Source organism: Carlito syrichta, unplaced genomic scaffold (assembly GCF_000164805.1).
Source record: "Carlito syrichta isolate Samal-C Ts95f unplaced genomic scaffold, Tarsius_syrichta-2.0.1 Scaffold315335, whole genome shotgun sequence".
Taxonomy (NCBI): Eukaryota; Metazoa; Chordata; class Mammalia; order Primates; family Tarsiidae; genus Carlito; species Carlito syrichta.
In genome coordinates, this window is record NW_007259431.1 from 15736 (window position 1) to 29617 (window position 13882).

A 13882-nucleotide genomic window follows, 5' to 3' on the forward strand; every position below is an offset into this window, starting at 1 on the left:
GCTTGTTTCTCCCGTTTTGGTGTTGTTACCTTGAATCACCAGCAGGTGGTGCTATCTCAGCTGATCGCCCCAGAGGGGGTGGGGCCAGACAGGAACAAGATGGCTGCCTGACTCAGGGCAGACAACAGGAGACCCACGGCGGCCGGGCAGGACTTCTCAGTTGCAGGAGAGGTGGCAGCGATCCCAGCAGATCTTCCCTGAAGTGGCTTGAAGTGAGTCGCCTCCGGCCCAGGTGGTACAATGTGCTACTGCCATCACGGAGGCCGTGGCAGCCGTGGTGGTGACGGCGGTGGCAGCGGTGGCGGGGGGGTGGCTGCGGCGGCACCATTTGTGCCGCAGTGACTGTCCAGTCTGTCGCGATGCCCCAGCGGTGGCAATGGCCGAGCTCCATATGAAGCACAGGCTGCGTTGCTGGGGTCTGTAGCCCCCCAGGGCGAGAGTCAGAGACCCACTGCAGATCTCCTTTGCAGAGGGCTTCACAGACCGCGTTGCCTCGTCGCCATCTTGCCGCTTCCTCCGAAAAATTTTTATTTTATTCTTTTTTTAATTCATAAAGAATGGATATTTTTTTAATTATCATTATTTTTATTTTAAAGATGTGTGTTACATTCAGGTTTAGGTACGTAAGTGATTATTGTGCAGATAAAGTTTGGATACCCATATTGATGTTATGTGCCCTCCCTCCCACCCCCTGCAATGTCCCACTACTGCCAATCCCTTTCTTATAGTATTATTATGAAAATTCTGGGTCCATTTATGAGTGAGTACATGTAGTACTCAGATCTTTGTTTCTGTGATGGATCACTGAGTATTATGGACTCTAAATCCATCCAAGTTGCTGCAAAGTCCATAATTTTCAAAACTGCCTGGTATTGGTATAAGAACAGGCATACTGACCAATAGAATGGGTCAGAGATTCCGGAAGCAAAACCTCAATTTCTCAACCAACTCATCTTCTGAAGGAGACCACAGCATAAGCTGACAAGGTCATTGTGTTCTTGGCCTGTGTTCAAGGAAACAAGCCTATACTCCCTCATCTCAAAACAGATGTGATGTGGGGAGCAGACAGGCACTGCCACTGTAGCAGGCCTTGAGTACCCCAAGCTTGTAGGCAACAGTCTCGCCTGGAAGATCTGCATTCTAGTCAAAAGCAGGTGAGGGATGCAGCCTGCTACATAAAACGTAGCAGGCCTTGAGTACCCCAAGCTCATAGGCAAGGTCTCGCTTAGAAACTCTGCATCCTAGCCAAAGGCAGGCTGTGAGGAATGCAGCCTGCTACACAAAACAGAGTCTTGAATGCCCACACATCCTGGTACACATAGTACAGATAAAGTCTTAACTATAATAAAGCCCTAGGTACAAGAAGATAAACGCAAAACAACTCGCCTTCTAGTAACAACGTAATTCCACTGTGGTTCACTCATGTCCCCTAACCTTAATTTGTTACTTTATAATAAAACAAAGTGACATGATGTCAATCACACCTGGCCCAGATGCCTGGCCCAAAAACTGATACTACTTGTTTTTAGAATAATCCCTTGTACAGTTTTGCCCTACATAAAAAGCATGGTAAATAATAAACGGGCTCTCACCTATTGAGGAGAGAGACCTCCCAATCCCGCTTTCTCTTGTCTTTCTTTCTCATTCTCTCCCCCTACCTCAGGCCCTGCTCTGTGGAGGTTAGACCTCCGCAATCTTCAACAAAGCCTCCACCATCAATCACTGGGGAGAGAACCTATTCAGTAAATGGTGCTGGGAAAATTAGCTGCCCGCATGTAGGAGACTGTAAAAGGACCCTTTCCTATCACCATACACAAAATTCTGCATGGATCAAAAGCCTAAATGTAAAACCTCAAACTATAAAATAGGCAACCAATTTCTGATCACCTCTCCAAAAGTGAATGCCATAAAAGATAAGATAGACAACTGGGACCTCATCAAACTGAAAAGCTTCTGCAAAGCAATAAAAAAAAAAATACCATCAAGAGAGTCGGAAGACAGTTCACAGAATGAGAAAGAATATTTGCCAACTGTAAATCTGACAAAGGCCTAACATCAAGGATCTACAAGGAACTCAAATGTGCTGAAAGGAAAAAAACAAACAATCCTATTAAAAAGTGGACAAAAGATATGAATAGACACTTCTCAAAAGAAGATATACGGGCAGCCAACAGACACATGAAAAAATGCTCAGCCTCATTAATCATCAAAGAAACGCAAATTAAAACCACTCAGAGATATCACCTAACTCCTGTCAGGGTGGCTATCATCAATAATTCAAAAAACAACAGGTATTTGAGAGGATGTGGGGAAAAGGGAATGTTTCTACACTGTTAGTGGGAGTGCAAACTAGTACAGTCTCTGTGGAAAACAGTGTGTCGATTCCTAAAAGATCTAAAAATTGACCTTCCATATGATCCAGCAATTCCCCTTTGGGAATATACCTGGAGGAACTCAAATCATTCCACAAAAAAGATATCTGCATATGCATGTCTATTGTAGCACTATTCACAATAGCAAAAACACGGAGCCAACCATGCTGCCCATTGAAAGTGGACTGAATAAAGAAAATATGTTACATATACACGATGGAATATTACTCAGCCATAAATAAAATTTTAAATAGTAAAGATGTATATAAAATTGTCAGAAGCCAAAATGCCCTGACTTTATTCCCCTCCACAAATCCTATTCCCCAGAGGAAAGGAACCACTCTCAAAGTGTTGGTATACATCCTTCCAGGTGTTTTTTAGCCCACAGAAGCATTCATGTGTGGGTCTTCCGTCATTTTTTCCACAATCACCCCTCTAGCCTCACCTCCTTCTGCTGTCCCTCTCCCTGCTTTGGTGCCCAAGGCCTCCTTACAAGTGTGGAGTCAGGTCTGCCTCCCTCAGGGCCTGTGCAGGGATGAGTCTCCGCCCAAACAGCTTTCCTTGCTACTGCCTGCTCCCTCCCTCTTCCATATCTTCTCTCAAAAGTCCCTTTCCCCACTCTGGTTGCCCTGATTAAAATGCAGCCCCCATTCAATGCTGGCACGATCAACTCCCTCGTCCTGCTTTGGTTATTTTTCATAATCTTTCTCATAGATTATATTCACTATTTAACATGCTTTGGGGTTTTTTCAAAAAGCCCTATGACAATGCAAACTCCGTGATTGCAAAAAGTTTTGTTTTCAAGGGCTATTTTGTCCATTGAAGTGTCCTAAGCACCTAGAACATCGCCTGGCAGTTAGTAGATGCTTGATAAATATCTGTTAAATGAATAAAAGAATGAAATGGCTTGTTTTTATGCTTTGTGTTAATATTGTTTTGTTTTAAAATCTAGTGATACACAATAGAACATTATGCAGCCATAAAGAAGGACAAACATATGGTCTTTGCAGAAACTTGGATGGACTTAGAGTCAGTCATACTCAGCGATCTATCACAGAAACAAAGAGCAGAGTACCATATGTTCTCACTCATCAGCGGACCTTGAACAATTATAATACTATAAGTACTGGCAGTATAAGGCAGTAGTGGGAAACTGTCAGGGGAGAGGGGTGGGATTGGCAGCTGAGGGAAACTGCCAGGGGAGGGACGGGCACACCTCATCAACAAGGGCACCTGCGTAATCAACGTTTGTACACCTAGCCCTGAATTGTACCCCACATCTTTATAATAAAAAAAAAGAAAAGAAATAAAAAAAATCTACTGATAATTTCTCGGGAATTCTTTTATTATTTTGAAGCCTCTAAAATTCTTTCCTATCCTGAGAAAATAGGATAGCCAAAATAATAGTAAAACAAACTTTACTGCGCATTAACAATGTGCCATGCACAGTGCTAAACTCTTGTACTTGCATTGCCTCTCTGCATTACCTCATTGAATAGCAACCCTTTGAGATGGTTCTATTATTATGCCCATCTTACAGATAAGTAGATTAAAACTTAGATTAAGTAATTGCCCAAAGTCATATAGTTATAAAGCTAACAAGTGTTAAGCTGAAATTTGGGGGATAAAATTGGGACTCAGAAAGAAACAGAAGCTCACAGATTATATAACAAATTTAATAACAACTTTTAAAGAGGTCCAGACAGAGCTAGAAAAAAGGTGACATCAAATAGTGACTGATTTGACAGCTGCATAGGCACAGCAGGCGGGCACCCATGTTAGGCCCAACATTGATGTGGTGAGGGGTGGGGTTGCACACACAACCGTGTACATACCCTTCCTGTGTGAGAGTTGCAAGCAGTGCCTTGGAGTCAATAGAAGCAATTTTCTATGGAAACGTATTATAAGGTAAGCTACCTTGGCCACCAATCTGAGTGGAAGTGACAGATTTTTCAGAGGCAAAACTACTACAAATGGGCAATGGCATTCAAGAATAAGCATGCTCATGGAGTCAGGTTCAAATCCCAACTCTGTTCTTGGGTTAATCTAGGTAAGTTTTTAAGCTCTCTGGGCTTCATCTGTGAATGGTGCAATAATGCCTATCTCACAGGGTTGTATTTATATTGATGGCATTTTGTACATGACAAATACTTAACAAATGGTTTTATTATAGCTATTGATGATAACAATGATGAGAGTCAACAAAAATGTTAAGACCCACTAATCTGGTCCAGTGATGTTCACACTTTAACATGCATAAAACCACCTAGAAAGCATGTTACACTGTTTCCTGGATCTCATCTTTAGAGATTCAATTCAATAGCTTGGGATAGGCCCATGAATTTGCATTTCTTTCAAGCTGAGGGTGATGCTGATGCTGCTGGTCTACCCTCTCTCATATTATGGATAAAATCTTTAAAGATAAACACCCCAAGTTGCACCGCAAGCTATCATCAGGGCCTTGACAACATTATGGGTTTCCTCACTCTAAGCCCAAAGCCCTTTTTGCTCCACACCCCTGCTTCCCAATTCTAGTTCTGGGCTCAAGAAGCTAAGTTCAGTAAATGAACTTTAAAAAGTAATTCTTACCGTGTCATATTCACTACTACAAATAAAATGAAAATGAAAACTATGGTGTTAAATCTATAATGCTTGATTTCTCCACATCCAATCACGATGCCAAAGAAAGTATATATTAAATGCTGGTATACAGTTGCAAACATTAGTAAGTACCTAGGAGGAATGCAAAGGAAATGACACTTTAGGCAAAGCATAAAAGCATTTTTCCTTTTAACATAAAAGCATGTCTATTGTAGCTACTGTTCTTGTCTTAGCAGAGGTCCTTGCCTTAATCTGTGTTATAATTGACATTTAAAAGTATTTGACCAGATCTAAAAACACCCAGTTCCATATTTAACTGGAATAGCTATGTGTCAATTTTTTTTATTTTGTCATGTAGAAGAATATACCATCTTCTATCGCTGGAATTTCACAAAAGAATGGACATTGTAAGGACCAAAAATGTGGGAAGGACACAATTTCAGAGTGATAGTACTAAACAAATTAATTTTCATGGAAAAACTCAGGATTATGGCTAATTTTTCTTATTTCAACATTTGCTTTCTGCACTAGACTATGACTTGGTTCCAACTAATTCTAAACAAATTCTGTAATGTATCATAGTCTCTTCAAAGAAAGGCTAACTTTTTTGGTTTTGCTGTTGTTGTTTTGCAAAGACAGGCAGATGGTTTTCCTCTGTTCAAGATGTTTATGTAACATTGTGCATTACTAGGACTAATGAGTAGTTAAGAGTTTTGCTGGTGTTGCATCTTTCTGCTACTTTTCCAGTTCTTCCCATATTATTATATGGACATTTAGGTATGTTATGAAGAAAATAAAGAAAAAAAGTCTTCAAAAAAAGTTCCCAGGATTCAAAGTGAATTTTTATCAGAGAGTTGTGTATTAACTCCACTATGGTCTCTGAGCCACTGATATTTTATTCATAATAGGAATATCAATTAATGTCAATGACTGCTGGGACCTTAAATTTTTTCAAACATAACTGATAGCAAAATTACAAATTTAAAGGTAGAAAAAAGTTAAGGAAAATGAGTATTATTAGTGTCTATGAAGGTGGAACTTCTTAAGCACTAAACTTCTATGAAATCTATACCAGTACACAAAAGGAAACTTACTTAGTAATTATGAACTCAGTCCTTGGTTTAAAGGATAAGGAATCTAAATTCAGTCCTGCAGTGGCCAAAGCAACAATGCCTGACATTCCTAAAAGTTCCGCTGAGGAGAAAATAAAAACAAAAAAATGAATAAAACTAAATGCACTTAAAATTGCACATTGAGATACTTTATCATAAGTGAAAAATTGATGGGAAACTTGAGATTAGTAGTCCTTAGAAAGTGGTTTCAAGGGATTAGCCTCATCCAGTAGATCAGGGCTGGCAAACATTTTCTGTAATGAACCACACTAAATATTTAGTCTTCATGGGCCAGACAGTGCTTGTTGCCCCAGCTCAACTCAGTTGTTATAGGGCAAGACCAGCCACAGATAATATGTGAGTGAGTGGCCGATAAAACATTATTTACAGACACTGAAATTATAATTTCACATAAGTTGTACGTGCTACAAAATATTCTTATTTTCTTTTGTGCCATTTTATAACATAAAAATCATTCTTAGCTGTATAAAAATAGGCAGATTTGGCCCAACAGCAGCAGTTTGCCAACCTCTGCTGCAGACCATTCCTTAGGGAGTCCCTTAAGCACCTCAGGGGCATTGTCCTAGTTGTGCTGAGAGTTGTGAGCTAAGCTGAGGGCTTCTTGGGTGACTTCAGCTTCTGAAGTCTGATTTTCTTTTGCCAGATATAGACCTTCCCAGTTAAAGCTATACACTGGTCTCTAAACAAATGTGTAAATGTAGTCTGAGGCAGGAAAACCAGTCATGCAGAATGTTTGAAAACCAACAGTCTTAGGCTGCAGAGTCTTCAAACAGCACATTTAAAACAGCAGACAGAAAGGAAGAGAAAGGATGTGAAGGGTAGGACTGGAAGAGCGTTGGGGCCAGGCAGAACTGGTTGCTCCTGGAATGTGACCTCCCTTCCTCCCGTAGTGCCCTGCATTTGTAACACAAGGGTAATGTAGTCATGCCCATGGAGTTGTGAAGACTAAACCAGAGAAAAAGAGTGCTTGGCATTCTTTAAAGCAATAAATAAATGATCATCAATATTATGCTATTACTTGTTTTTATCTATTCACTTTGTTGCTTAGTAAATTAACACCGTTTATTAATTTAAAGAGGATTTTATTATTCCTTTGGTTTATCTAATCAATCACTTAAGTTCATGTTAGACTTCTTTTTAGACTTGTTCCACTTAATTGAATTTAACTTAAATAACCAATTGAAAGAGGGGGCAGGCTAGACTAGGAAAATGTTCAGGACTGTAGGAAAGTTTCAAGTTCACCGACACCTGTAGCAGTTGGTGCAGAACCATGCATAAAATCCAGTGGTTTAGCTGAAGTTTCTACAGCTGTGGGCCCTTATCAGATATACCTACAGCGCTGTAGTCTGTCTATCCAGGATGCTTGTGGTGGAGAGCCAACCACCAAGGCAGAAGCTAGCTTAGATAGCTCTGGGAGCACGGGCATCGATAGCCAATGTTGACCTAAGATAATCTTAAAAACCTTAATTGTAGTACTATTAGCATAAAATTACCCTAGGGGTTCCATCCTATACCAGACACCATGACCCCGGTACCAGTATGACTCTACAAGGTTTAAAACTCCCCTTCCTGACATGAGGGAGGAAAAACAGAGACTCAGACCCAAGACCACCCATTTCTAGGAAAAGTCCACCCTAAAACCCACTCCTCAGTATCCCTAAGAATAAAAGTTATAGTTCAACAAGAGTCAGGTACAGAAGCAGCAGCTTTCTGTAGGCTGTTTCTGTCCACTTTCCTGTGTGCTCTTCTTTGCTTAGTAAAGTCACTTGTTCCTCTTGCTTCTCTGTGTCTGTGCATTTATTACAAATGTGAACACAAGAACCTGTCACTGACCACTTCACACTGCAAGGGGCACCCCTTCTCTTGGCATCACAATGACAGTAAAAACAGCAGTTCTGTAACAAGGAAACTCTCTTATTTCCAATTTTCTATGATTAGTATTTTATAAAGAAGGGACAGTGGGAGTTATCAGCCCCAGTTACAGGCAAGAAGGAAATGCACTGTTTGTAAACTTTTGAAACAATTATAAACTTGCTTTTTATTATCGCCATTCCCCAGAAATTATAATAAATGCCATTTGATGAAAATATTCCTCCCTGTTATGATAGACCCTCCCCACCATGCCTCTTGGAATGCCTCTAGCCTAGGCTTTTATAGAACCTACACTCTTTCATGAGTTGTATATCAACACTCTTAAAGTGCCTTTTGTATACTAAATTCAAACTTCATGCCATGGACTAACACATTAATATTCCTATCTGCACCACCTGTCAGTCAGCAATGTTCCAGAAGCAATGCCTCCTTTGTCTGTGTAGCAATGTCTGTGCAATTTTGTGACTATTTGACTTCATGGAATGGAACGAATGTGCTGGTATCAGTGACTGCTAGAAGTCCAGGTTTCTTGACTTTAACACAGAAGAGACAGAAACAGAAATAACTATATGTGCCCGAAGAGGTGACTCTCTAGCCTCAGTCAGATGCTCCCTGGACTTAGACTGGTTGATGGTGTGTTCATCAGTGAAGGAAGAGAACATAGTTAGACAACATGGCAGAAACGGATCATTAGAGGATGTGTGAATGAGAACACTGTGCTTCAGCTTTCTGGCAATAGACCTTCTACTTATTAACGGTTTCTGTTTCTAATGGACATTGGAGACTAAAAAGGAAGAGGGTGGGAAAGGGTGCAGGGATGAAAAATCACGTAGCGGGGACAATGTGCGCAGTGGGGTGGGGGTACACATAAAGCCCAGACTCCACCACTATGCAATGCATCCATATAAACGAAAACCACTTGGACTCCTAAAGCTATTAAAGTAAATAAAATCAAATTTTTGAAAACACAGCCTGTTTCTGACTTTGCTGTCAGGAATTTAAGTGTAGAGTAAAAGACTGCTGCAGTGTTTGTTTAATTTTTGAAGCGAGGAAAGCGTAGGAGGTGTATCTGTTTCTTGGGTTGCCATAACAAGAGTACCACAGACCAGCCAGCTTAAACAACAGAAAGATTTTGTCTCATGATCTGGAGACCAGAAGTCCAAGATTAGCATGTCAACCTAGTTGGTTCCCTCTAGGGGCTGTGAGGGAGAATCTGCTTTGGCCTCTCTCCCAGCTTCTGGCAGCCTCAGGTGTCCCTGGCTGTAGCAGGCCACAGCATCCTCTCTCTATGTGCATACAATTTTCCCTTCTTATAAAGGACATGGTCCCGTTGGATTAAGGGCTACCTAATGTCCTCATCTTCATTTGAACATCTAGAAAGACCCTATTTTCAAATAAGGTACCTGCACAGGTACTGGGGGTTAAGATTTCAATATCTCTGGGGGAATGCAATTCAACCAATAACAGGAGGCTACCTGGCAAGTTTTGACGCTTTTTTTTTAACAAGGCAAGCCTAGTGAGGGTGATAACTTCCAATGGATTAAGTTAGGATTTGCTAAGTAAGCTTTGATTTTGAGCACAGTGCTGCCTTGAAGCTACAGAGAATCACTGGCTGAAATCAGTATTAATAGCCCACAAGAGTCCTGATTCTGGGATATACTATTTAAGCCTGAGTAGTTAAGCTAAATTCCTACCTTCTCTCAGTGATTCACACTCTGCAGTAAGTTTTACCTGAACAAGTGCAACCAAAGTAAAGATATTTCCTCTGCACAGGTGGCAGCTACAATTTCAGAGGCAAAACTTTTGTCTTTTAAAGTCCCTGTCTTTTTAAGATTGATTTTTAGAGACCTAGTATCTTCTCAGGAAAGTAAATTTTCAGTAATTTTGTGAGCCAGTTGTTGACTAAAGTCATCCTTGAAATCAGCCATGGTGGTAGTATTTATACCATTAAAATTGGCAAACACTACAAGTCAGGGCTTTTCTCTCCTCAGAGAGCCAGTTTACTACCCTACCACTGCCTAACCCAATCTTCTCAACTGGGGCCCCCAAAAAGCTAAAGTCTTCCTCTAAAGTAATATAGCTAGTTGGGGGTAGAGCTAAGACTAGAACCAAGGTCGTGACTCAGATCTCTACACCCTCCCAAACCTATTATGTCACAAATGACTAATTTCTTAAAGATCTTTCACTCTACAGGTGTGTGAATCAAATGTCTTCACAGAAATCACGTGCAAATATTTTATTATGCTGTTCAGTTAGCACAAATAATTAGACCTCATAATGCTTAAATGCATTTTTGGTAAGCATTTTATTTAAATTCAATTGAACTGAGTTGATCAAGCTGTTTGGTTACATAACTGAACGAGCATAAAGAATCCATAGTGTTCCAGCCGACAACCCTATCCCAAAGTGAGAAGCGTATGTCAGGCCTGGGACTCTTCTAATGTGGAAATGATGCTAAAAGACTCAAGGGAATCTCTTCCTACTCCCTGCCCTCAATTCACACTCATATACATCTGACTGGGAGGATACCAAGCATTGACTAGAACATCTCCAGTTTTCAGAAGGAAAGGGGAAGAAAACCCACATTTACTGACCACCCTACCTTGAGCCCAGTGGTGTGCTGATAAATGTTTAAAATCAGCTCTTTTCTCTGTAATTATACAAGTAACAGAAAAAAAAAATTAAAAGAAAAACCCAGCTTGGAGCGGGTATGAACACTCTCACCATGGCCAACTTCAAGCTACCAACACGACTACTTGAACAGAGTTGGAAAGAGATGCACGTTGTCAGCTCTCACAAGCCAGTAGAAGCTATCTCACACCAGGATGAGCAAGTCACATAACACACATCATCTCATGAATGCCTGGGATACCCTCCACAAATCAAGTGGTAGTATATTACTTTTCAAGATGAAGAAATGGAAACTTAGAGGGGTTAAGTAATTTTCCAAGGTCACCAAGCTAATACATTGCAGAGCTGGAATTTGACCTTAAGTCCGCCTAATTCCAAAGCTCTACAAGGACTAATATTAGTTTTTTTTCAATCGACATGTGTTAAATTGCTATCAGGCATACGGCAAGCTCTGAACTTAGAAAAGAGAATAAATTTTAAAAATGACTAAGAGATAGTCCACCTCAAGGAATTCACAGTCTAATAGAGAGACATTACATTGTTTTTAAACATTTTCAGAAATTTAAGCAACTATAAAGCTTCACAGAAAGGAAAGAAATGAAGAAAGTTGAAAGAAATGAACCTTCAGTCAATGTTTTCTATAATTTTACTGATTCATGGGAGTGAGCAACCCCTAGACAACAATTTATCTGTAGAGGGAGCAGTGCTAGAGGTGAAACAGGAGTAAGACTCTCTTGACACCTGAGGCCTTTCACAGGTGGAAGTTGCTTCACTGAGATGAGAGCAAAAGCAGAATTAGAAAGTCTGGCCACAGTTACTATGACTCTTGAGTATGGGTTCCCTCAGGCCAGTAAACACTTTAATGCCCAATTTCACCGAACTGAACCAGCTAAATTCCAGCCAGTTCTGGGTGTTCTTACTCTTCTGACTACTCCATTCTCTTGCTTTCCTTCCAGACATATACTTGATTTTCTGTCTACCAGCCTCAGACAAGGTAATAGACCTCTCAGTTTGGTATCCACTGCATTAAAAAGGCTGTTGAACTAGAAAAGACCCAGAAGCATCTCTCCCAATTTTCTCATTTTGCAGATGTGTTGCTCAGAGTCAGAGCATGAATTAACTCAGTGTTGATTCCTCCACCAGGGGACTGCCAGTGACTGGGTAAAAAATACAGCTCAAAAGAATAAGAGTGCAAGGGAAAGGAATAAAAAATTGAGATAAAGAAGATATTAAGAGATACCAGGAAAGAGCTAGATATGACGGTAAAATAATAAAGATACACAGAGGGGCCATAAAAAGGGGAAGATGTTGGGAAGAAGTAACTGGACTAATGATTAGGAAAAAATAGACGTATACATAAGCTTACTTTGAGGACAGCATTTTTTGTTATTTGTTTCTGCCTTACCCATGTAGAAAGTCATGTACACCATTGAAAAGCAGAGAATGATATTAGTCAGCATTGTGTTAAAAAGGTCAGTCCATATAGTCTGCATGATTCTTGCACAGCAATATCCACATATTATGCTTCCACAAACATTCAGGCCGAGTCCAGTTACTATATGTGGCTCTAAAAAAAAAAAAGAAAAGAAAAGAAAAAAAAAAACAAGAAGATGAGCTCACTTTGGTTTCTTTCATAGATGGGATTTGGGTCTGTACACTTTGGTTTGCTCTTGAGATTTTAAGTGGACACTTTGTTTTTCAGCAGATAGAAGTCTGGCAAAATAATCTAAGGATATCCTTCCCTTACCATCTGCAGCTTGAGGTTTGCTTACCCAAGGACAGAAAAGTCAAACGTCCTCTGGAGAAAGGCAAGGAGCATAAATGTGAAAAACCAGTGACAAACTGAAGAGTGAATATTCAAACAAAAGACACCCAGACTAAATATTTTTATAAATGCTGTCAAGACCAAGCAAACCAGGGTCCCTGCTAACCTGTAATCAGTTTAGGAACCCTGCCCCGGGCCCAGGGGGCATTTGGAGAATGAAGATGGAAAATGTTAATTAGTCACAATGGCTGGGGCATGAGTGACAGTGAGTGAGTAGATATCAGGATAGTCCTAAATAACGAAGTCCTAAGTGACAAAACTTGTGCCACCCCAGTGCCCATAGCTCCCTCATTTAGAAGCACTGCAAATCTCCTTATTCACCAATATTTCTCGCTTTAGAATCTTCCTTCTCCTACAACCATCACAAAAGTGTATCAGGAGAACACCTTTTCCACTTTCTCTACTAGGACCGCATCTGGAAATCTCACAAGGCAGTATGCTTCGTATCCCAGTGAGCTTTAGTGGCAGGAATCTGGCTATTGTCACTTCTACGGCCAGACTCTTCAGATCTCCAGAAACCATTCTGTTTCACTCTCAGACCCAAATCCAGGACTGAGCCAACTCCTTAGCACTCACTCGTGGAGATCCATATGGATCCAGGAAAGTGGCAGACCTGAGCCAGCGGATGTCACTGTGTGTGTGCACACATGTGTTTATGCCTACTGAGAGAGACTAAATTGGTTGTTTGTTTGTCTTTTGAGTCAGAGTCTCACTCTTGTTGCCCAGGCTGGAGGGTAGTGGCACGCTCACCGCCACCGTAGCCTCGACCAGCTGGGCTCTGGTGATCCTTCCACCTCAGCCTTCCAAGGAGCTGAAACTACAGATGCACGCCACCATGTCCGGCTAATTTTTTTAGATTGATTGTAGAGATGAGGTCTCACCAGTTGCCCAGGCTGGCCTCGAAGCCCTAGGCTCAGGCAGTCCTTTGCCTCGGCCTCCCAAAGTGCTGGGATTACAGGCTGAGCCACCGGGCCCCGCCTAAATCGTTTTCTTAACATTCTTTCCCCTTAATGTCCAAGAACATAATACATTCCTCCCTGGGGTATCCATGGGGAATCGTTTCTGTGAACCCCCTTAGATACCACAATCTATAGATGCTCAAGTCCCTGATTAAAGAATGACGTAGAAGTTGCATATGACCTAAGCACATTCTGCTGTATACTTGAAGTCATTTCTATATTACTTACAATACCTAAGACAGTGGAAATGCTATGTAAACAGTTGTTATGCTGTACTGCTTTTTAATTTGTAATTTTTTTTTTTTTTTTGAGTTGGAGTCTCACTCTGTCGCTCAGACCGGAGTGCAGTGGACGCTCCCGGCCACCACAGTCTCGACTTGCTGGGCTCCGGCAATCCTTCCGCCTCAGCCTTCCGAGTAGCCGGAACTACAGGCGCGCGCTACCACGCCCGGCTGATTTTTTGATTTATTGTAGAGATGAGGTCTGGAA

The 13882-nt window shown here is 41.0% G+C and overlaps 1 protein-coding gene across 1 annotated transcript in view; it reads right to left on the bottom strand.

The window, feature by feature from the left end:
* The window catches only part of LOC103275135 (sodium/hydrogen exchanger 11-like), a gene marked incomplete at its 3' end in the record, with an annotated part of 44199 nt that overhangs the window by 14740 nt on the left and 15577 nt on the right, over window positions 1-13882 (bottom strand). The window contains exons 6-8 of the mRNA XM_008072550.1: window positions 12015-12176; window positions 6068-6167; window positions 4962-5105 (exon numbers count right to left, since the gene is read on the bottom strand). Coding sequence (XP_008070741.1) covers window positions 4962-5105; window positions 6068-6167; window positions 12015-12176 — 406 coding nt within the window. The remainder of the gene's footprint in view (window positions 1-4961; window positions 5106-6067; window positions 6168-12014; window positions 12177-13882) is intronic.